This window comes from Calonectris borealis, chromosome 5, assembly GCF_964195595.1.
Source record: "Calonectris borealis chromosome 5, bCalBor7.hap1.2, whole genome shotgun sequence".
NCBI classification, from domain to species: Eukaryota; Metazoa; Chordata; class Aves; order Procellariiformes; family Procellariidae; genus Calonectris; species Calonectris borealis.
The window spans coordinates 45500800-45524066 of NC_134316.1; the positions used below are offsets into that span (position 1 = coordinate 45500800).

The 23267-nt window shown below is 45.8% G+C and overlaps 1 protein-coding gene across 2 annotated transcripts; it reads left to right on the top strand.

Annotated features, from left to right (window-relative positions):
- The first annotated feature begins 1120 nt into the window (after positions 1-1120).
- SLC39A13 (solute carrier family 39 member 13) lies at positions 1121-22772 on the top strand. Of its 2 annotated transcripts, XM_075152279.1 has the most exons (11): positions 3112-3129; positions 6677-6785; positions 7990-8289; positions 8705-8818; positions 10519-10640; positions 11892-12044; positions 17349-17438; positions 17802-17852; positions 18082-18214; positions 18348-18447; positions 19960-22772. In XM_075152279.1, exons 3-11 carry the CDS (start codon positions 8022-8024, stop codon positions 20033-20035), a joined length of 1107 nt encoding a protein of 368 aa, XP_075008380.1. In that variant the 5' UTR covers positions 3112-3129; positions 6677-6785; positions 7990-8021; the 3' UTR covers positions 20036-22772. The 2 variants fall into 2 exon arrangements, with proteins under 2 accessions (XP_075008379.1, XP_075008380.1); XM_075152278.1 differs by lacking the exons at positions 3112-3129; positions 6677-6785 and adding an exon at positions 1121-1211.
- Positions 22773-23267: the final 495 nt, after the last annotated feature.

Sequence of the window (23267 nt, forward strand, 5' to 3'; positions counted from 1 at the left end):
GCTAGAACAGTGCAGGCGACTGTGGCTGACTTAATTCCTAACTCCTGCTCCAGGGCATGACATTGGTATGATGTAATGAGGCTAGGGCGAAACTGTAGAAAGAAGCGTCAGCATCAGCAGTGTCTCCTTGGGGAATGGGATTCATTCTGAAAATTGGAGTGAGAAACAAGTCCTCTGTCTCAGGGAAAATGGTAAGAGATGGAACTAAAAGCTACATCAGTGCGTTTTGGAAAGTGACTGTATTGGAAACCATATAGCTCCAGCTTGTATAAAAGTAAATCTTTGTTCTCCTCTGACCTAGTTTCTTGAGCACATGCAGTTTCTGCACACCTCTGTAAGAACGGTGGATATTCTTCACCACTAATAGTCAGGACACTAGAGCTTATGGAGCTCTGGGGTTACATAAGCGTCATCATGAAGGCTGCAATGAACCTGTAAGGAGGAGGCAAATACGTTTAGAAGTCATTGTAGCTTTTAAAAACATTCGGAGGCTAAGTCCTAGAGGAGGCTGCCATACTTTCTTTTGCTCTAACAACTTCCAGAAATTCTGCTCAAAAACAGGTTTCCACTATGCTCGTCTTTGCACATCTGTAGCCCAAAGAATTTATAGTCCAATTAGACAGATTTAAAAAAAAAAAAAAAAAAAAAGTAAAAAGATCTCAGCATATTCTAGAAAAGACAGCTCTTCCACAGCATGCGTGTTTCTGTCCCACTGCCCAGAAGCGCGTACTACTGTACCTCGCTATCTGTACGAGCTGCGAACTGCAGAGGGCTGTTCGCAAGGGCTTTGTTTCCGCTGGGGTAGGACGTGCCCCGCGGGGGCTCGTCGAGAGCCCCGGCGGCGGAGCTCAGGCCCCTCGGCCGGGGCTGTCGGGGCGGGGAAGTGCGCGGGCCTGGCCGGGCCCGGCCCGACGAGTCCCGCTTCCGCCCCGCCGGCCCGGCTCGGGGCCACCCGGTGCCGCCGGGGGCCGCCCGCGGCGGGGGGGCGGCAGGAAGCGCGCCCGGCGCCCGCCCCCCCAGCGGCGGCGGCCGGAAGAGCGCGCGGCGGCGGGTCCCCGCCGGGGCGGCGACGCTGGTGCCGAGGAGGCCGGGACCGACGTGGCCGGCCGGGGGAGGCGGAGCTGAGGGGCCGCCGGGCGGGGCAGATCCCGCGCCGAGCCGCGGCTGGATGGCAGCGGCGGCCCGGGGCACGGCGGCGGCGGCGGCGCACGGTAACGACGGCTCGGGGCTTGGGAGCGGCGCAGCCGGGGGCGGGGGGCCGCCGGGCTACCCCCACTCCGCTGTTGCGGTGGCGAGGGGGGACGGTGGGGGCCGGGTGCAGCCGCGCAACTCAGCTCAGCCGCGGGCGGCGGCGGGACGGGGTGAGCGGGGGCGGCGGGCAGCGCTGCCCGCAGCGGAGCCGAGTCCGGCACCGGCGGGGCCCGGCCCGGCCCGGCCGAGCGCGGAGCAAGTTTGGGAAAGACGTGGGGGGCAGTGCCTGGCCAGGCCGCTGCTGCCGGGAGCCGTGCCTCGGCCCGGACCATGGGCTCCGCGCCGCCCGCTCCCAGGGCCCCAGCCCCCCCGGGCTCCCGGGACCGGCGTCCCCCCGGTCCAGCCCGCCTTTGCTGCAGCTTGTCGGGGGAGCGGCGCCGTGTGGCTGCCGCTGCGGGCGTGCCCGGGGCTGGGAGCCCAGCCCCTGCGGGACGCAGCGGAGAAAGTTTTGGAAGTCGGTGCTCCGGCCGGCGATGCCGCGGGGAGGTCTCGGCGCCGGGGGATGTCCCGGCTCTCCGCCGCGGGAGCCGGCTTCGCGGGCTGGCTGGGGTCTGCGCGGCCACAGCGGCATATGCACCTCTGGGGGCAACTAACGTACTGGTCCAGTAAGGTGCGTGAACAGGGTTAATTACTTCCCTCCCCCTCCCCCCGGCAAATATGTCTCACTTAGCAGTGGTCAGCATTCCTCTAACGGCAAACCCGCGCTGTCTGTCCCATCAGACGCCATCCGCGGTGATGTTAAAAACAATGAGAAGAGCGGGGCCGCCGCGTTAATCGCCTGCAGATAAGAGCTGTGCCGAGCTTGGCCCAGGCTGGGCGAGGGCTGCAGCACCGGGTGACTGCTCGGGGGGGCGGGAGGGAGGGCGTTCTGCCCGGCCTCTGCCTCGGGCTGCCACGGTGAGTGGGCTGGGGGAGAGAAATCCCACCTAGCCCTGGGGGGGTGAACGCCATTGCCTGATCCGCAAACTTTCCTCTTTTATCCTGGGTAGGATGGGGAAGGAGTCGCTGTCTCCCAAACTACGGTAGTGTTCAGTCAGTGTTTTAACTGCCTTCCTTGCCAGCTCTTAGGTTTGCCCTGGGTCTGTAATCTGTTCTGATCTGCGATACCCCGTTGTTCTTAATCCTGTGCATCTCCAGCTTTTCGCTGCGCATGCTGTGATGTGATTTGCAGAAATGCAAGTCTCTGCGCAAAGTGGGTTTTTTATGGGAGGGATGGGGGAAAGGAGAAGGGTCCCGCCAGAGCCATGCATTCCCTAAAGATGGGCAGTGATTGAGAGAAAAGGGAGTGCTCGGGGGGGACTGGAGACCTTTTGCGCCTCTGCTGAGGTCAGGGCTTCCAGGAGGAATTCAAAGCTCTCCACAGGGCTAATGGAGGGAGGCGGCTTGTGGAGAATTTTTTGGCTGAAAATTATGCTTCCTCCCTGGAAAATAACTTTTTTCCATTCCATGCAGTGCTCTTTTGCAACTGTAAGACCAGGCAACCGGCTTCCAGGGAAAACACTTGTAAAAAAACCTTTTCTTTTTCTTTTTTTTTTCCCCGACAACATCTAAAATGTCATTGTGTGGCAATGAGCAATTGTGCTGAGACAGAGATGAAGCTGTGTGGTCTGAAAAGGCAGAACATCGAGGAGGGGAGGAGGCACGTTGCTGCAGGAATTGTTGTCGTGTCAATATTTTATTTTCTCTTTTCCAATAGGTTTTTGCCTTGGCATTTTAAAGTTTTGTCTGTGTTTTCTCAGGCACTGTCTGCTACAGAGGGGCTCAGTGAGCGCTTGTGAGGTGGGGGAGGCCCCGGGAGCCTCCCAGGAGCAGGGCAGGAACTCTTCTCCTGGCTTGGTGTGCAGCCTCCCCCTGCCCCCACTCAGGGGTGTGTAAATGGTAAATTCTCATTTGTTTCTTCTTCCGGAGCTGGGAAGACCTCACGGTTATTCCAGTCCTGAGGCTGTTCCAGGAGCTGAGCAAGACCTGACTCCTGAATGCTCGGCTCAGGGACCTGCATGGAACACGTGGTGCTTGGAGAGTGCTGCCAGTGGTAATGGTGACCAGGTTCTGATCTGGCACGGCTGGCAACTGTGATCCCAAACAGTGTCATTGTCAAAACCGACAAGTAAATGATGCACTGGCTATTTCTTTCCCATGCATGTTCTTAAATAGGTCATATACCCTTCTTGAGAAAAACACATCTCCATAAACCTGGTTATGCCTCTGTCTCATAGTGACCACAGGCTTCTCTGAAAACCTGCGGGTGCTTTCTCTAGAAATTTCTCAAGATCTTCTCTAGCTGGGTTCCTAAAACAGATGCTGTTGTGTAAAATTAGGAGTAGGTAAAGACTTCTTCCACCCTCTGCAACTTAGTGGCAGAGTATTTCTCTCTTGAGCTTTTTTTTGCTAGGACTACATCTTGACTGCTCCTTTTCTTCCCCTTAAATATTTGTCTTGGGAGCAGCCAGTTTGAATTTAGACACTTTACAAACATTAAGTAAACTTAACGTCTGATGAGGAGCGTGTACTAATGAGACAGAGAAGTTAAGGGGCTATAGAGCTAAAAAGTGCATTTTTTAGAGCAAGTGGTTACGATATGTTAGGAAGAAGCAAATGCTGGGAATATGCTCTAAATAATTAGCTGGGCACAAAGATCAGTTCAGGTGTGTCGTGGATGATGCACCAAGTTCCTCGTAGATGTTTTATAAGCATCAGGAATTTATTGCATGAGATATGGGGATGTTCTTGAGCCACAAGGTAGTGACGGTCAGGCAGCACAGGTATAAAGAAATGTACTGTTTTTCCCTTGTGTGAGTAACAAGAGAGGAAAGACCCGTGAGCCACAGAAAGTTGACTGACACAAATGTGAGTTGGGGGAATCAGTTTTCTACCCCTTTATGCCCGTTTATTGTCCACTGCCATCCTTTCTTGGATGGAAACCTGGTCCCTTTTGCTGCTGGAAGAAGGACATGAAGCCAGGTATGCAGCCTGTTTTCAGAGCCCTGGACATGCCTGTGTGCTACTGCCTCTCTCGAAGATTTTGGTCACTTGGTCTCAGAGACCCTTTCAGGTGTCCCTTGGGGCAGATGTGGGCTGTGAGTGTGGAGAACAAGATGGAAGAAATGGACCTGTTGCATCAGTTGCAGTGATTTCTTTTCCAGGCTTTCTCAAAAGCTGTTAATTTTGTGATGACAGTGTTGCAGAAGAGGCCAGTTTGTGCCACTTCCCATCACTGCCGAGCTGCGGAGAGCAGTTGTTTTGCTGTCTGTGTTTGTTGCCTCTTCATAGGCATGTGGTGGCTGTATAAATCCTGATTTTTTGCTCTGCTTCTCACAGTAAGCTGTTCTCAGTCACTTTCTAGGTCTAATCCTGTCATAAAGGAAGAGGACGTCCGTCAGGCCTGCTGTGGGGTTGGAAGGGGTGCCCGTGTTTTTGAAGCAGGAAATTCTCTAACTGCAGGTTGTTACGCAGCAGCTAGTAAGCGGAGAGAAGGCTGTGGCTGGTGTAATCTGCCTGAAGAGTCCCGTCACGTCCCTGTGCAGCTGCCTCTGTGGCTGATGGCTTCAGCCTGTATGGGTATTTGGGACAGAAGAAAATCTTCAGTTAGGGGACAGCTAACATTTTAAGAGCTTCCTATCTTTGTGGGTTTGTTTTTTTTTTCAAGGAGAAATTTGGGGGTTTCTGTGGCATAGTTTTCCCATAGCTGTGTGTGTCTGTTTGCATAGCTGTGGGGGAGCCTGAATCCCAGTGAGGGGAGCCAGAGGGCCTGGCAGTATCTCGAGTACGTTTGTGTGGTGGAGCAGGGCAGAAGGTGGCATCTCTGGCCCATCAGGCTCTCCTTGCAGTTGTCTCACTAGTGTTCCGAGCACCAGCCCAGCGCCTGTTCACTTCAGTGCCTGAGTTGAATTGGTGTATGGAGTGCTGTGAGAGATGAAAATGTCCCTTGTTGCCACCCCCCCTTTCACTATTGTTTTGAAGTGGTTGTGCCAATAGGGATTTACAGCTGAAAACCTGCCCCCTTTGGTAGAGTCCTGCTGGTAGAACAAGGATCTCACTGCCTTACTTGAATCACAGGTGTAGGGCTGGAGGGACTTCCAGAAGGCATCTAGTCTTTGCAGTGAAATAGTGTCTGCATCAGGTGTTTGTTCTTTTTCTCAAAAGAAAAAAAAAATAGTGCTGGAGACTACATCATAGATAACCTGTTTCAGTATATCACTACTTTGGCACTATGTAAGTTTGTTTCTTCATGTCTAGGCTGAATCTTGTTTACCTTTTGAGCTGATGGCACAATGTGGAAGAAGAGTTGAGCACTTTCCCCCTTTCTGGTGACTTTTAATGTATGCAGACTGTTCTGTTCCCTTCAGTGTTATCTTTTTAAGACTAAACACACCCAGATCCTTCAGTCGTTTTTTCCAGGTCATGCTTTCTACACTCTAATTTTTGTTTCTTTCCACTGGAATGTCTGATTTTTGCTTCTGTTTTGTAAAGAAGAATATGTGAGGCTGGGTGTGGTCTGCTGCTAAAGTCTCACTTGTGTGGAATGGAACGGGATCACTGCTTCTGTGTCACACATACAATGTAGCTACTAATGTGTCCCAGGATGTCATTTGCCTACTTCGTAGCAGGTTTATTTTGCTGGCTTGGAATTAATTTCTGAAGCAATGTAATGCATGTATGCATTTTGTTTCTCTGGCACATCGGAGTTACTGTTTTGTCATGTACATTTGATTTTAATTTTTTTTCCTTAGTATACTCTTTTGTACTGATCTTTATTGAGATTGGTTTGATAGTATGCTATAGGTGGGTCTAGGGTTCCTGCAGCCAGATCAAAACACTGCATTAAGATGCCACAAAATCCTGAGCTGGTTTGAACTTGCTATGCTGAGGGATTTTTTTTTCTTATTTAAAAAAAAAAAAGTGATGGGTTTTGTATGGGTCACTAGAGTTTACACTTGATCAGATGTTATCTTGTCACAAAAAGTTTAGCTAGCCAAGCCAGTGACTTCATTGGTTCCTTCTTGGATCTTCCCTGCTCCTGATGTCCATGGTCACCATGCTTGGAGCTCAGTGTCCTCCTTCATGGAAACCATAGTACCCTGTCCCTTAATTTTCTTTTTGGTTGCTCACTGCAGCTGGGCCTTCCTCCTGCAGTGATTTAGTTCAGTGACTGAAATTGGAAAAGGGCCAAGCCTTTAAAAAACAACAGTTTTTCCTGCTAGTTTGTTCTGACCCCGCTCACTCATGGAGTCAGGCATGAGCATGGGGAGGAGATGCTTCATGAGGGGATGGGGGGGAATGACAAGGGGCAACACTGCCTTTTTCAGCTGCAGGGAGCCCTTAGATTGGTTCCAACACCCTGGATTTTGTCTTGATAATTTCAGGCCCCTTTCTGTCTGGCTCTTACTTAATGCTTTGCTATCTTTATCACTTTCTTATCTTATAGGTAACTACAAACTGATCATTTAAGTTGATCAAGAATCTTTCAGAGGATTGAAGTTACTGGTCTGTAACTTCTTAAGTCTTCTCCCACCTTTTTTTTTCTTTTTATAAAGGTAGGTGAGGCATGATGCTTCTCCAGCCTTCTGTGGCCTTCCCGTATTCCTGTAAATTTTCAAAGATGGTCACTAACGCTTCAGAGATTACTTTGACTGGCTTCTTACATGCTTTCAGGTGAATGCTGTTATTCCCTCTCAATCTACAGCTGTCTTGTGAACATTTGTTAAGCCGATCTTTTGTAACCCACTCTTTTCTCCCATTTCCAAATTAATTTTGCTTGTCACATTTAACTTTTTCTTTTGGAGACTGAAGGAGCATTGGTACTTCAGCCTTTGTATCATTGCTTTCCTTTCTTGTTTGCCAATGAGAGTGTAATTATCTTTATTTTCATCTTCTAACATGCCCGCTTCTCTCCAGTTTTCTTGTGACTGAAGAGTTCTTAGTAACAGCTGTGCTGATTTTGACTAAGAGACCATCTAACCCAGTATTCTTCTAGGAAAGAAGAAAAATAGGACAAGTATATATGATATTTTCCAACTACTCTTCCAGCCTGCAGCTCCTTTCAGATAAGGGGATTTCCTGAGTCTAATGTGAGCTGTCTAACCATGAACAATCAACAGATTTGTCTTTCTAGTACTTGTCCTGTCTTTGTTGAATGCATATAAAATTTTCCATCATTTTTGGAGAAGTGCTACCACACAAGTTACCTGCTGGTGAAGAGTCACATTTGTTTGGTTTGTTTTGTTTTGAAGCTGACCCTCACTGGCTCCATGTGATGGCTGTTAGCACTTACATCTGAAGAGACGGTGAATAATCTACCCCTGTTCACCGTTTTTGTACCACTCATGATTTTACGGACCTCTGTTATGTTGCCTGTCTTGCATCCTAATTTGTTACATGGATGCTGTTCCGTGGCAAAGAGAAGACTTATCTGGGTAGCACCTCTGGTCAATACCTTTCTCTGAAGCCTTGGGACACTGAAGGGCAAGGACAAGGGTACTTGGAGTCCTTGTTCAGTCCACCTGAGGGGAGACGCTGAAAGCCAGACTCTTTCACAAGATGTCTCATGTGCCGTTTCATACACCTGACAATAAACAGCCTCTCTGTCCTTTAGTGCTGTTTTGAAAGATGTTCCTTATGGGGATACATACCTGTGCTAAGATGCTGAGGGAGGGGATGGTGTGACGGAGGCCTTTCCTCCGGGATGGTGGGCGGGATGGTGGGCACGCTCTCAGAACTGCTCTCCCCTGCTCTTTTCAGAGATCAGCCAGCCTGGCTGAGACCACTTAGCGATGACAAAACAAAAGCTTCTGCTTGATGGGACGCTCTCCTTGTTTCTGATTGTGGCCTGTGAAGCTCAGCAGCTCCCGAGGAGTCATGTTGCTGCTAGTTCTGGTCCTCTGTGCGAGAAGGAGGCAGAGTCCTGGGGAAACCTTTTCAGCAGTGAGCGGCTGGATGCCTGGATCTGTTCCCTCATCGGTTCGTTCATGGTGGGGCTAAGTGGGGTCTTCCCCTTGCTGGTGATCCCATTTGAGACGGGAGCTGCTCTGCGGTCGGAAGGTAAGCCTACTACCTGCGTTAGCCTTTCTGAAGCCAAAAGTCCTGGGTTGTGACTGAACGGCACAGTGATGAACAGGACCTTGTCACAGAAATAGTGTCCTTTACAATAGACAGTCCATTTCTGGTGCTTTAGTCCATACCTGGCAATTTGATAGGGAGTCCTCGGACAAATGCAAATGTTGGACGGAGCTTGTACAAAGAATATTGTTTGTTTTGCACCCTGCTTGGTCCGGGGCCAAGTGGTGCAAGGGCTTTTTCTTGCACTCTAGCTATTTCTTTTGTACTCTCTCCTTTGAAAGCTTGCTTTGCAAATGCTTCCAATTTAGGTCTCTTTGTGCAAAATCTCAGCTGGAGATGTTTTGACTCCCGGCTGAGTTGTGATCAGTTTTTGTTACCTTTTTTTTGTTTGTTTTAGCTGGATCACACCGCTTGAAGCAGTTGTTGAGTTTTGCAATTGGTGGACTACTGGGGAATGTGTTTCTGCACCTGCTTCCCGAAGCCTGGGCCTATACATGCAGTGCAACGACAGGTATGAAAGCCTTATGTGCCTAGAAGCAGTCCGTGTTATGCTTACTGCTACATTTTTTGGGTCTGTTCCATCTTGAAGACACAAGACCAGCCACGCTGGGTCAGCCCAAAAACTGGTCTAGGCTGGTATTCTCTTTCAAACAATGTGTAAGAGCAAGTGCCTAGGGAAGGATATAAGAAAAATAAAAACACATGTAATACTTCATCTTTGTACTCTGTAGTCCTCCACAGATTTTGAGATTGGAGGCTTTCTGAGTTGGCCACGGTTTCTTTATGTTTAGTATCTTGCAATGGATTTCTTGTCTATCAACTTTTCCTATCTTGCCTTGGACTCCTGTAAATCTCTGTTGATTTTCCTTTGTCCTTTCTATAAGGAAAGGGAATGCTTCTTTAACCTGATGGGAAGTTATGAATGTGTGTGTAGTCTGGTACATGAACATACGCACCATCTCAGGTGGGGATTCTGCCCCATCAGATGCATCTTGTCTATAAATCTGTCCCTGTAACAGTGTTACTCCTAGAGCCTCTTTCGTGGGACTAAGAAGGGCCCCTCCACTGGGTACTTCAATCTATGGGAGCCCAAATTTGTTGCCCTCTCAATCTTTCCTCAAAGAGAAGTCATGGAAAATTGTCCATAGAGCCATGACTAAGATGGGGCGGGGGGGCAGGGGAAGAAAAAGGAAATGCAGGTGACAGAAACCTGTGTTTGCCAGTGAAGTAAACACTGTTTGGGTTGGGATAGAGCTTGTGGTATTAGTGTATCTCCTTCACCCCTCACATAGCCACGGTTGTTGAAACCTGTAGTGATTGTATCTCTCTGCTTCAGCAAACTGATAGCATAGAAGGCAAGTGCTGCTGCATCCCACCTGTTGAGAAACCAAGAAATCATTTCCGTGCTGAAAATGTGAGAGCGGGAAAAGGATGCCCTGGGTTTCCCAGACTTCCTTGCACTTATGTCCTGGGATTTCAAATCTGCTGGGCCTTTGGTCCTCTTCTTCCTCACACCTCTGGCACTGCCAGCAGAACCTGCTGTCCTTTTTTTCCCCTTTCTACAGTGGTTCCCAAATGACTCTCTGTTTGTGCTCTAGCTTGTTTGCTTCTGCCAGACTGTCCTGAAGCATAAAGGTTTCCTTGACCCTTGTGAGCTCCATTACAGAGTCATTCCGTTCTTCCACTGCAATGCAATCTCCATTTCTGCAGCCAGGCTGAATGGATGATTATCTCACAAGCTTGGCTGTAATTGAAAAGAAAGTTTATAGCTTTGGGCTTAATAACTTGCCCAGGTGTGGCAGAAAGGGGAAGGTGAGTCTGTAGCTCCACTAATAGCAGATTTCGTGTCAGGGCTTGCTGCTCAGTAGATACAGCTACAGGATTTTTATTGATGTAATCTTCACTTGCCTCTGGAGCTCAGGGAAATTCCCAGTGTTGTCAGGAAATGCTCTGGATTGCACTATTGAAGCAAAAGGCTTTCACTCTCAGTGTCCTGAGATGAGGATATCTGTTAGATCAAGAATGAGCAAGTTAAATTAATTTGCTGTGAGATATGTTTGCTCCTTATTTCTTGCAGGAGGTGTTTCCATTGTTGTTTGTTGTTTTTTGTCTTGGAACTGCTGGTTAAACTGTCTGGGGCGGGGCAGGTTCACATGTGGGAGACATTGTGTACTTGACAGTGACATGAAGGTTTCTCTCTTGTTCCCTCAGGAGAAGGGCAGAGCTTTCAGCAGCAGAAGCTTCTGGGTCTCTGGGTGATCATTGGTTTCCTGACCTTCCTGGTGCTAGAGAAGATCTTCCTAGAAAAAGAAGAGAAGGAGTGCCCTGGTGTGGTAAGTTAGCAGACAGAGGGGAGGGAGTGCTGTACTAAACACCTCATCTGCCCTATCTGACAGGCTCAGCAAATGAAGCTGTGAGTAGCTTGTCAATGCCCTTTGGGAGCTTTTTGCCACTTCTTTGACACTGAGCTCTAGAAGAAGGTGTTTCATCTCCAGGCTTTGGTTTTGTGGTTTTAGCTGAGATTTCTCACCTCTGGGCTGGTTTTGTTCTTGATGTGGTATGTGTAAAAGAGAGCTCCCCTTTTATGGGGACTGGGAGCTGGAGTGCTCTGCAGATGAGAGTCTTGCTCAAGTAAGCTTTGAGGGATGACAGCTTGCTGATGCATGTTGCCCTGAGCCATCGTGACTCACTCCCCTTCTGGGTCCTCAGTCAGGACAAAGACCAGCCTTCTCTGGGAGGTGTTCCTTGCTGCCCACTCCTCTTGGGTATGGCCTGGACCAGGCATTTATTCGGGTAACTTTGTGTGGTAGAAAGGGTTTATGGTTGGCCAGGTAATACTAAGCAATGGTTCAGAGGAGAGTCACCCAGCTGCAGAGGGACAACGTAGACAGAGGTACCAGAAGGTAATTCCAAGATAGAGGAGAGCAGCTAGTCCTCAGACATCTGCGCAACTCCTATAGACTCTTCAGTCCTTGCTGTGCCACGACTTTTGAGAGGTGAAACTGCAGGTCAGGCACTGCATAAGAGCAATTAGGTGTTACTTTGACTCAACAGGAGACTTTGAAGTCTGAAAGGAACTTAATCTTCTCGTTTACAGAGAGACTGAAGTTTGAGATGACCATTTTGTTGTTTGGAAGCTGACAATCCCAGCTATAGAATAATTCTCTAGACTTAGTTATCCTGATGCACTGGGGAGAGCAAGACTCTTTTTCCCCCATCCCCTGCCCAGGTGGAGTTGTATTTCTCTGGGCAGCAGCTGCCAGCAGGAGTGGCAGGCTCAGTCCATCATCTTTCCAGTGGAACTTGGCTCATGCCAATGGGGCGTGACTCCAATTCCTCCTCTCTCTTTACTTTCCTTCTCTTGGTGATTGGGGAAGTCTTTGTTCTTGTTGTCTCACAGTGCAGATGTCACAATGCTCTCTGAAATCTGTCTCATTTCTGGCAGTTGTCCTTATTAAACTGGGGTACCAAAGCTGCTGATTTGCATTGTAAGGACAAAAGGATTAAGGGTGAAGATTGGATTTCTGACCGTGATTCATGCTTATTCATCACTGACAAAGACAAGTTGTTTTCCCCTAATTTAGGGCTGTGATTCCAAAGCACCAGCTGGAAAGTTTCCCAATGGAAGTGGCTACCCCCTGCTGAAGGTGGCAGGCCAATCCCAAAGAGCAGGAACAGGTTCAGCTCAGTGTAATGGCTCCTCTCTCCAGTCTTGTCCAACAAACAACAGAATCAAGGTAAGAAACCCACAAACTGACCTTCACACCGTATGTTTTCAGGGCTTATATTTTAAAATTCAGTCAGGAGGATGAGTTGTCTGTGGAAAGAACTGTGCCTGAGTGAGTTGTGCTTAATTTTGTTCTGTCAAAGTGTTTGTCCAAGTCACAGCAGGGAGGAAATAGCGGACTTGGAGAAAATCTGCACTGCAGCTTATGCAAAAGAGGAAAAGTCACTATTGTGAAGGCATGAGTCTGATGATGTGCATTTTGGTTGAATCCTGAAACCGAAGTACAGTACTTTCACGTTTTGTTACTCTATATCTTATAGTCATTATATCTTTATTTGCTTAAATTTTTGTGCCATGATTTCTCTGTTCTCTAGTGCCTGCATTGTACCAATTGCGAGCTGCACGTTTCCTTTTAAGGCACCTTTTGGAAGCTTTTTGACAGTTGAAGCTATCTGCTGTAAAACTTAGAAGTTCAGTTTCTCGGATTAGCAGTTTATCTGCTGCCAAAAAGGGCTTCTTGTCCACTTCTGCCTCCAAACCTGTATTTCCCACACTTCCTTTGCACTGGACCTCATCTGACCCCACAGTGAGCCTACTCAGGGAGCTAAACAGGCAAAGAAATAGCTTTTTCTTTTTTTTTCCTCCCCCTCCTCCCCCCACCCCCTGCCACAATTTATTTCTCTCTTAACTTCTTGAATCAGCTTGGCATGTAGACAGGCAGCCTGTAGTGCTGGGATAAGGGAGATCAGCAAGCTCATCAGATTGGAGGTGGAGGGGGGAAAAGGAGTACTGTACCATTGGGCAGTGGCTAACCTTTAGATTGGCTTTGCTTTTAGTTTTATGTTACTGTCTTTGCACTGTGGAAACCTCTGTTTGGGTGAACATCACAAGCAAGAGAGTAAAGGACCGCTTTGGTGAAGGAGAACCTATTATTTGAGTTTGAAAGCCCATAAAAATATGCAAGATTGTAGGAGAGTAACTATGAACAGAAAGTGTGGTTGCATGAACTAGCCCAAACCTGGATATGTGGTCAGTCAGAGACTCTTCAGTCTTTCTATTTTAAATCTGTTTTGCTGTAACTTTATAGCTCTCACTACACAATGTGAAAGATATGCTGAAGTCACTGGGTATTTTTGATATCTGTCACATTCATGTAATCTGTACAGAACACTGCACAAACTGCAAGGTGCCGCGTTGGTGTTTCTAGAGGTGACAGTGGTGAAGAAACCAATATTACTGGGTTATGAAACATTGTGCCATTATTTTAGGAAGGTTTATATAAGGAACTACGGACTTAGAGGATGGTTAGTCTATCACTGATTTCAAGTAGAAATGAAACACTGATGGGGGACACAATTGCTCAGGGCCTGGTCCTAATGTAAAAAATAATAATGTAGTTAATGCTAATTGATAGGATCTTATGGAAGATAAATTCTTGTCAACCAGACATTTTTTCCCTGCCTTTTATTCGGTCATAAGATTGTTCAATAAAGGTAATGATACTGGCAAATGTAACTAAAACATAACTTTCTCCCATATTCTAATAAAACTAGTACTGCATGAAATCAACTTTGCTAACATTAGCTATATTAAAAATCGGTTATTCTATGTTACCAACAGGGACTGTTGATTAATGCAGCTCCCCTCGAATCTGTTCACTAGTGGCTTATGATTTTTCTAAGTGATTATTTCTAAAAACAGTATACCTTCACATTTGCAGATATTGCTATATTACTTAAATGGCACATTGTGACTGCATGAGGTCAGTGATATCAGCTAAACTGAGTAACTTCATCAAAAGAGCTGAATTTTTAACATGTTTTGATACATGCAAATATTAAGGGATAGATTAAGAAAGAATGCAGATCGTATTTACAAAATAGGGACAGTTTCTAGGAAGTCAGTGCCTTGGAAAAGGGTACGAGAATCACAGTAGGAAATTGTTTGAACATATTCTTCCATTATGATGCTACAGCTGGGAGGGTGGGTGAGTAGGAAATAGTATGTAAGAGAAGAGGCAAGTGTTCCTCTTTCTATATAGCAGTAATGAAACAGCTGCCTGACTTTTTCCAGTAGTGTTATTCACAATATCCAAAATACTACTGATAATTTGTAAAGGGATCAGGAAAGAGCTGAAATAATTATTTTAGGTTTGCAGTACGTGATAAGAAGTGGTTTTCTTTAGTCTTTAGCTCTGTAGATGTGACAGATCAGGGGTGACTTAAAGTACACAAATACCCATGTAAGAGGCATGACTAAATTTGAATAGTTAAAGCTATATCAAACAGTAGCAGACTAGAAATCAAAGACAGCTCTAACTGAGGGTAACTTGCCAGTGGACCAACTTACCGTAGAGACATAGTAGATTCTTTGTCACTTGTGGGCTGTGATATAAGCTGCTTTCTACAAGGTATGCTATAGCTTAAGAAACAATGGGCTTCATGCAGAAATTGAATGAGATTTTTTCAGTTGTGTTATGTAGAAGGATTTTAAAGCTAGAAAGGGCTCTCCATGGTGGTCTGAACCTAACACGTCTGTTCGGTCTTAGAGACTGTTATCAATATGCATGAAATAGAGACTAATGAGTTAATGTGTGTAGTTTTAACTTTCTACCTTCTGAGCATATAATCTGAATATTTTAATAGTCTCTTGGTAGGGGGGAAATTACCAAAACTACCAAGATACTCCTGCGTTGTTAGCCTGTTTCCTTAGGCAACAACATAAGTAGTCATTCCATCTGTCTGTCCATCTGTTCTGCCCTTCATTTTCAATAACTTTTGAACCTGTAATTAATTTTACTCGAGTTCAAGAGAGGATAGAAGTCTTGAGGGTAATCAAATTTCTGCAAATTCCATAAAAATCAGCATGGCGGTAGAGGAGGAATGCAAACTAATGGCCTATTGAAAAACTCTGGCAGAATTTTAGATGTTGTATGCTGCTTGGCAGGTCCGCCTGGTTGGCAGATCAGCAGGTAAGTCTCACTGCCCCTACTTGGTGGGGAAGTGGCTGTCATGCGGTGCAGAGTGGGGAAGGGACATGCAGGGAAACAGTGTTGCTGGAAGTGAGCAAAGTAGGTGCTTGCAAAGAAAAGAGAGAAAGCCATAGCAAGGCAGACTGCTTTAGTTCTACTATTCACTCAGTAATCCCCTTTTCTTCAGAAAACAAAAAGGGAAAGATACTATTTAAACAAACAAAGTCACCCTTCAGGGCTTAATGATTAGTAAGCTGTAATCAGTCGTCCTTTGTCCATATATATTAGAACTTCTGCTCATTAGCTGCTGCTGTAGTAATTTGTCCTAGCTTGAAAACTGCAGGTTTAAACCCAAACATAGATCAGTTCTGTCCTGCATTGCAGCCTTTATTCCCTCAACAAGTAAAAACATTGTAGAGTACTTTTGCCTTGCTTATTCTTTCTTTTTCCCTGTGGCACATGGGATCCTTGCTGATTTGTAGAAGTATGTTTTATTGCACAGTGACATTAAAGCTGAAGCATGAACATAAACACTTCATCTGGCTGTGCTCTTTATGAGCAGCGAGAACATCCTATTAGGAATTCGCAGAATGTAAATGTCAGAGGCTCATAACTGTCAAATCAACCCAATTTATTTCTGAGCACTCCAAGGCTTTGCTTCTTTCAGTGACAGTTTTTTCCCAAGCCACTGACAAGAAAAAGTCATAATGTTTTAATCATAAAGTCTATTTTTTCCCTATACAGTGGTATGGGAAAGCATTTTTGTGTAAAGCTTATGTGAATAATTATTATTAGCCTGTGGGGAAAACGCAATCACATAAAATCCCAACATGAAAAGGAGAAATTTTAGACAGTCAGGTTTGACTGAAAATGAGGAATGAGAAGTAAAACTGCTGTGTTCATGGGTCTGCCTGCATGCATCCCTTTGTGTTCCCCTTCTTACAAAAACATGCAGGGAACTTCTGCATCCATTGTGGAGATGTTACTTAGATTGTTACTTAAATGTGATCTGCAGTAAGGCTTTGCTTAATTTTTTATTTTCATATTGAATCATCAATGCCCTTTTAAAAGTTTAGAGCCTATAAAGATGTCCTGAGATTGTGCAGGAGAAGTGCCCTGCAGAAAGGTGGTGCTTTGGAGAGAGAGACTTGACAGAAAGCTCCACCTGAGCTGTGGCATACAGATGGCAGGAAGAAAAGATACCCCAAGCAGAGTTTGACAGAAACAGGGAAGAGCAGAAGACCAAAAAGGGCTCATGAAACCCATCAGCACTTGCATTTTTCCAGCTGAACTTTGGCACCTGATGCTATGGTCAAGTAAGAGGTTAATGCCTCACAGTTTCTAGACAGTCTGTTCACTCACTGGATGCTGCCGTATGTCTGGAGTTAATGTATGCAGCTTAGTTCTTGCAGTCCAGAGGCAGCCTGATGTATTTGATAATAATTTAAACTGCAGTGCCGTATAGTGAACTGCAGTTTCTCAGGACCCACACGCAGTAGTTTTTGTTAAATCTAATGGAAAAAACCAAAACCCTGTGAGCAAAAAGGCTGGGGTGGTACCCTCATAAATCACTTTAGGTCAAATATTCAGAATTTGTCTGGAGATGACCATAGTTAGCATGATAGGGAAGTCTGACATGGAGATGGACTTCTGAGGAAGGAAGCTGCTTTATGCTTATAATGCTAAGAAATGTGTTTATATGCAAATGCACATTCATGCTATCCAGCCTTCTAGTAGGTGGTTTTTTGGTGACTGTCATCACTATCTTCTCTTTTTATTCTTTGTTAAGGGAAAGCAAACCCACAAGCACAAGCTTTTTTAGTACAATGCTTGAAGATTTGTTTAGTTATAAAAAGCAATTTCAGCAGCATTTGTTCTGTTGCATTGTTCTTGCCAGCTTTTGAAGAGGAGAAGTTTAACAGTTGGATATTAAAGTACATGACTAGAAAACAAGGTCAGGTCAGATGCGAAGCCAGTCACCTGTGTAAATTAGTCAGTGTTACCTAAAATTGGTTCGATTTAGAATCAGATATATTCTTTCATTTTGGCTTTCTTCTTTTTCCTTTCTCTTTTTCTGTTTCTAGAGCTCTTTGTCATTTGCATAAAATGATAATCCTAATCTCAGACAATACTTGCCTACCCTAAAACTTAGTTTACTCTAAAACTGAACATAACATGTAATTTGTACTTGAGCACTGACATAGTTTAAGATCTTCGCCAGAAGTGCCATATCCTGACCTTTCCCATCTGATCATGACTCTGTATAACCTGTGTCTAAGCCATGCGCTTTTTTTTGTCTTGTAATGTCTCTTCCTTTATCTGGGCTCTTCCTTCTCTTTGCAGATTAGTGGATACCTCAATCTGCTGGCCAACACCATTGATAACTTTACACACGGCCTGGCAGTAGCAGCCAGCTTCCTAGTTAGCAGGAAGGTAAGGTTTGTGCCTGTGTACTGAACTGGAGAGGCCTGTTCTCAAGTGTGATGCAACATGCAAAAAAAACAAAGATGTGAGGAGTTCCCTCCTATTTTCTGGAATTTTCTGAGAAAATGGAGACTACATTAAAAAGCAACCCTATCCTGACCCTCTGATGCAGAGCTGCTTCAAACTTGGGACATGTTGGTCATTTGTACTGGCATTAGGGGAAGGGTTAGCTCATCTACCCTTTTGTTGAATAATTCTAAAGTCTGAGAAACAAGTCTTAACTTGCAAAAAGGGGCCTTGACATGCTGATGGAAGTCTCATCTCTCAGAGCTGGGGGACTGTTTCCTAATCACCTTCTCTCCTCTGCTACAGGTTGGGTTCCTAACCACATTGGCCATTCTCCTGCACGAAATCCCACATGAGGTGAGAGGGCTTTGTATCCTGCCATCATGAGGCATTACAAGGGTGCTTCATCCGCTAAGAGGAGGGCTGGGTTTGGTTAACATTTTCTTGTCCCTTTGAAAGCTGCTACCTCTGGGAGACTGGCAACATGGAAAACTAGAAACAGTCTTGAAGCACTGGTCTTGTTACGGATGGCTTTTGTGACTGAAAATGTTCATATTCATTAACTGCCAGCTTTTGGTTTTCTTAGGTTGGAGACTTTGCAATCCTACTTCGGGCTGGCTTTGACCGCTGGAGTGCAGCCAAGATGCAGCTTTCCACAGCTGTGGGGGGGATTCTAGGAGCCTGCTTTGCCATATGTGCTCAGTCACCCAAAGGAGCAGGTAAGGCTCCCTGGGACCTCTGTAGGAATAGGCGGGGGGGCCTATCGTCTCCATGTGTGTATCTTCTTTCCCTTCTCTGTTCTCTCCTATGGCTTTGTCTCAGTAATAACAAAAGCTTTCTATATTTGTGCAGGGGAAACAGTAGCCTGGATCCTCCCTTTCACTTCTGGAGGATTTCTGTATATTGCCTTGGTAAATGTTGTGCCTGATCTCCTGGAGGAAAAGAATCCTTGGTAAGTGCTCCCTCCTGTTCCGCTGCAGCAATTCTTGCTGCCGGGGAACAGGGATATAAGCTTTCTCCGTGCCTGTTCTGGGAGCACATGAATGCCAGTTTTCCAAATCCCATGGGCAAGGCTGGAATCTGGATAGACTGCTGTGCTAGCTATTGCGTTTATGGGGCTACAAAGATCATATAAAACATGAGAACCTTCAACTGGGTCAGTCCCAAAGATTGTGCTAACGCAGTATGTAGCATGACCAGCTAGAGCAGGTTGCTCACAAACATGGCCAGTAAGGTGACCCATTCCCCAGTCTGTCTTGTCAGCTTCTGGCATGTACTGGTTTAGGGACTGTCTGAACCAGGGCCCCATAAAGGTGTGTGTGTGTGTCTGATAACCACATGTGAACCTATCCTTCACATGCTTCTCTTATCCCTTTTTGACCTTATCCATTACTTTGGGCTTCTGTGATCTCCCTTTGGCAGCAAGTTGGCATAGTTTGACTGCACTGTGTTAAATGATGCTTCTTACTATTTGTTTTTTATCCTCTTGCTTATTAATTTTGATTAGATGCTGCTGTGTTGCTGTGTAAGTAGAAAATAACAGTTTTCTTCTCTTTATCATTCAGCATTTCATAGTCTGTTATGTATCCTGCCTCAGTCATCTCTCTTCTACACTGGTATATATATTCTGGTATATTTGGCCTCCCCTCATTTGTATTATTCTAGTTTCTTGCAGCCTGGTTAAGGCTGTAGCAGGTCCAAATCCAGCGGTACCATAGTAAAGGCCCTCTCAGATCTGCTGGCAGAGCTACCCCTGAATGTTCCCTCCGATTTCAGTTGTAATGAGACAGGTAACTTCAATAGTTTAAATAAGAAGTCTTGACTCACCTAGTTCATTTTGACTGAAACAGTTAAGGAAGTGCTCAAAAAACAGCTCCACAGTCACATGTGAGGAGGAAGGAACCTCTGGTGGAGAAATGTTAATGATCAGTTGGGAGCTTGCTTTTGGGTTGGTAACCTCTTGTGCTGGCAGAGCTGTTGGCAGAGTATGCAGAGGTGGTAGGTACAGTCACTTCAATCCAGCATAAACCTGAGATGATGCTAAAAGAATGGCAAAATTCATCTGCCTTTTTTTTTTTTATTATTTTCGTAACTGTAGTTGTTAGCTGGATGAGGTCCCTAAAGTATCTGTGAACACGCTGCACAAGTGCTGGTTCTCTTGTGAGAGAAAGGACAGGAATATATACATGGGTAGCTGCATGACTGAATCAGCTTAAATTGATTTTGAAACCTGAAGTTGGGCCTTGCAACTGAGTGGAACAAATACCTGGCAGTTTATAGACAACTTCTTTGTGTGGGGTGCTGGGAAAGAGTCTTCTCAGCTGTGTTAGTGGCTTCATACAGCTGTTGTGTTCTCCTTGTAGGAGATTTGCAAGGGCAAAGAACAAACCATTCGTGAGCCTCTACACTGCTGCCTATGGGGATTGGTCTATGGCTCCTCCTAATTTTGCTATTTCTTTCCCAGGAACTCCCTGCAGCAAATTCTGCTCCTGTGTACAGGCATTACAGTCATGGTGCTACTCTCGCTCACAACTGAATGACCTCTGCGCAGACCTCATGATGCCTCCCAGAGCCACCACAGTGACTCTGAGCTGTTACAAAGCAATAAGGAACACTAATGTTACTTCCTATGTGTGCGCGTGCAGATCTGGCTGCTAGTATGAGAAGCAGGTGAGAAAGAGGTCTGGATGTGCAGGACTTCGTTCCCTGGCTCTCCTATCCCTGTTCTGCTAAAATCCACACATCAGGGCTTCTGTTTTTTTGTGGGTTTTTTTTTTTGGTTTGGTTTGGTTTGGTTTTTTTTATGGTGTAAAGGATACAGTGAACAGAAATGAACTGAACAACTGCTGCACAGCGAATGGACAATGTTTCATTTGGTTCATTCTGATGGAACGGCACCTCCCAAGCTCTTGTGTGAGAACAACAGAGGTGATTCCTGTAGCTGATGAAGAAGAAGGACTTTTCCTACCACTCTAAGGGCTGGAGGCAGAACAGGGATGGCAAAGCAACGATAAACTAACAGCTTTAGCCAGAACTTCCTACCCATGAGAAGTTATGGTGCTATGAGACAGAGGGGAAAGGACCCTTTCCAACTTGATCTCCAGCTTTTCATTGACATCACCTGTTCCTAAAAGTAGTATTAGCCTCAGCAGTCCACCTCTTTGGTCTATTTTGTTTATGTTGAAATCGAGCCAAAAGCTTGAGGCACTTCAGGATAGGTCACTACAGTTAAATGGCTCAGCTTGGAGATTACTTGCCTCAGCCCTAACCACTCCAATAGCCAGCACAGCCTGTTTATCTGAAAAATGGTCAGTAAATGTTTCTTCTGTTGCCATATTACCAGCTCACCTACATCTGGAAGGAAAGCCATGTAGTTGTTGTGACTGAGATCCCCCTCCTCATAACCATTAGCTGAATATGGCTCTGAGCCTGCTGTCGAGACCCAACTCGCCACCATCTGCCCCACATGTTTCAGAGCTCTCTTCAGGTGTAGCATGTCAGCCCTGCCTGGCATGCTATAGCAGCCCTAGACTGTCATGGCAGAGGTCTGGGCAGTTTGGGCAGTAGTTGAACACGACAGCTTGGGCAGCAGCTGATAACCCCAGGTTAGCTTTTCCTCTGTTCCCTGTAGACTATCTAAGAGCATGCTATAACCAAAAATATAGATGGCAGCCTATTTCTGGCCTTCTTACCTCACAGTGGAGTTAATCTGTTGGGGATGAATGGATAAGAAATAATACTGACAGCTGTAAAGGAAGGGGCACAGCAGCAAAGAATACTGGAGGGAGGGTGAAATGGGAAAGGTGAAAGTGCTGGTGAAAAGCTTTTAAAAAATGGGTCTGGAAAAGCTGTGTGCTAAGTAAGGAGAGAAAGGGAAACGAAAGGGTGACAGTAAGTATGCTTTAAGAGGAGTTTTCTGTTGTGTGATGCTTGGGATAAAATTTTTAGCAATTTGAGACTTAAAAAAAAAAAACACATTTCTAGTGCTTTGCCCAGCTCACGGGGCTGACCAGGCCATGGTTCCAGAGGGATGTTCTGTTGCCACAGAGAGGTGCACAATTACTGGATCATCCCTTCTGCAGAGCTTATCCTCGTTTTGCTTACATCTGTTTAAAAACAGGTCTAATTGAACTAGCAGAGTCATTGGACACAAAACAGTTGCCACAATGTGAATTGCACCAACTCAGCTCTGTCTTTAAACAGCTTTCGTGAATCAGTACAGCTCTCCAGTCTGCACAGGGCCTTATCAAGAGGGCTCATCCCGTGAGAGGGCGATTTGGGTCAGAGCAACGAGGCAGGTATGCTGCCCACAGCAGAGGCATTTACTTCCCTAAGAGATTCCTGAACTGTTGACACAGTTCTTTTTTTATGACAGCTCTTGTCCTACTTTTCAGAGAGCGCTGGAGAGCTCATGCTTGCAGTTCTCTCTGCCCAGGAGCTGCTGTCTAAAATTTTTTCAGCTTTCCTTACCCCAGGCTTACATCAGTAAGTAGTTTCACTGCAACAACAAGGGAGGTTTAGTGCAATTTTTTTATTCCTCTTTACAAAGTTGCCTTCCTTTGCCAAGTACTCCCTCATACATTCAATTGTCACAAAGTCTGAGGGTAGCATCCGCTTCCTGCTTTCCTGGAAGGAGGATTAATCTGATTAGCCTGCAGGGACTCGGGGAGTATGCTAACCCTCTAGTTCTAGCTTTGGGCTGTTTTTTCCTTCCCCCACCCCAGGACTGAAGCTAAGCGGACCCTGTAGTAGGGCTGTGGAGGAAGCAGGTTTGCACAGAAAGATGTGCCTGCTGTTTCCCAAGATGTCTTTTTCAAATTGAGGCTGGCATTTAAGTTGAGACATTGTCAGGTGAGTGCCTGTGAGTTGGCGTTGTTGCATCAGCACTGAGCCTTACCAAGACTGAAAACCACAGTCAGGATTTTGTGCTCAGTGTTTAGGAATGTGAAGTGGATGACACTGAAGAAAGAATTTCTGAGTTGTTTTTCTTGGCTGCTACCACAGGCCTGGACAGTCTGCGGTTCTTGGGAAGATACCCTGGTAGGAGGTAGCACGGGGCTTGTTAGTTTTCCACTACATCAGCCCTGGGGCTGAGATTGGAGAGCCTTGGGAGGAAATGGAGCATTGCTCCACCACATTTGTCACTTTTGGAAATGCAGAGAGAATTGTATTTTCTAGCTCTATTTTTTCAGCTGCTCTTATGCATTTTCCCCCTTCATCTGTATTGGTCTGCTCTGCATGGAGACAATAGAGATGAAATAAACGGTTTTCCGTGTGGGTTTTGTGTTTTTTTTTTTTTTTGTTGAAGTTACTACTTTTCATTGAATTACAAATTCAATTCAAATTTCATTTGAATTACAGAGCACTATCTCTGGGTTAGTCTAGAGGAGTCTAGGCTCTGTCTTGCCCTCCTTTCTACTCCTCAGACTTTCACAACTGAAAGAAAAGGTTCTAATCCACTTTACTGTTCCTGCTGCCGTGGCACTGTGGGCCAGGAGCGGTGTGGTCTGATCATAATTCTTGGCTGCTGGTTCCCTGAAAAGCATCACCAAGTGAGTTGCTCCTCTTTGTGGGGGGAGCTTGCATGGTAACTGAGAGTTTTGCAACCATACTTTGTTGTGATTGGTGTTGTTTTTTTTTTTTAATCTAAAAACCTCAAGGCCTATCAGATATCAATTAACACTACCATGCTTACCTGCCATGTGGGACAAAGGCGCGCTCACCAAACGTTGTATGTAGGAATTGCCAAGAACGAACTAAGGGGATTTTCTC

What these genes read in the sequence shown, in the direction of transcription:
- SLC39A13 (XM_075152278.1), top strand. Translation starts at nt 8,022, where the DNA reads ATGACAAAACAAAAGCTTCTGCTTGATGGGACGCTCTCCTTGTTTCTG. An exon ending in AGAAGGAGTGCCCTGGTGTG is followed by an intron (nt 10,641 to 11,891) that starts GTAAGTTAGCAG and finishes CCCCTAATTTAG; the next exon opens with GGCTGTGATTCCAAAGCACC. An exon ending in CTGGAGGAAAAGAATCCTTG is followed by an intron (nt 18,448 to 19,959) that starts GTAAGTGCTCCC and finishes TTTCTTTCCCAG; the next exon opens with GAACTCCCTGCAGCAAATTC.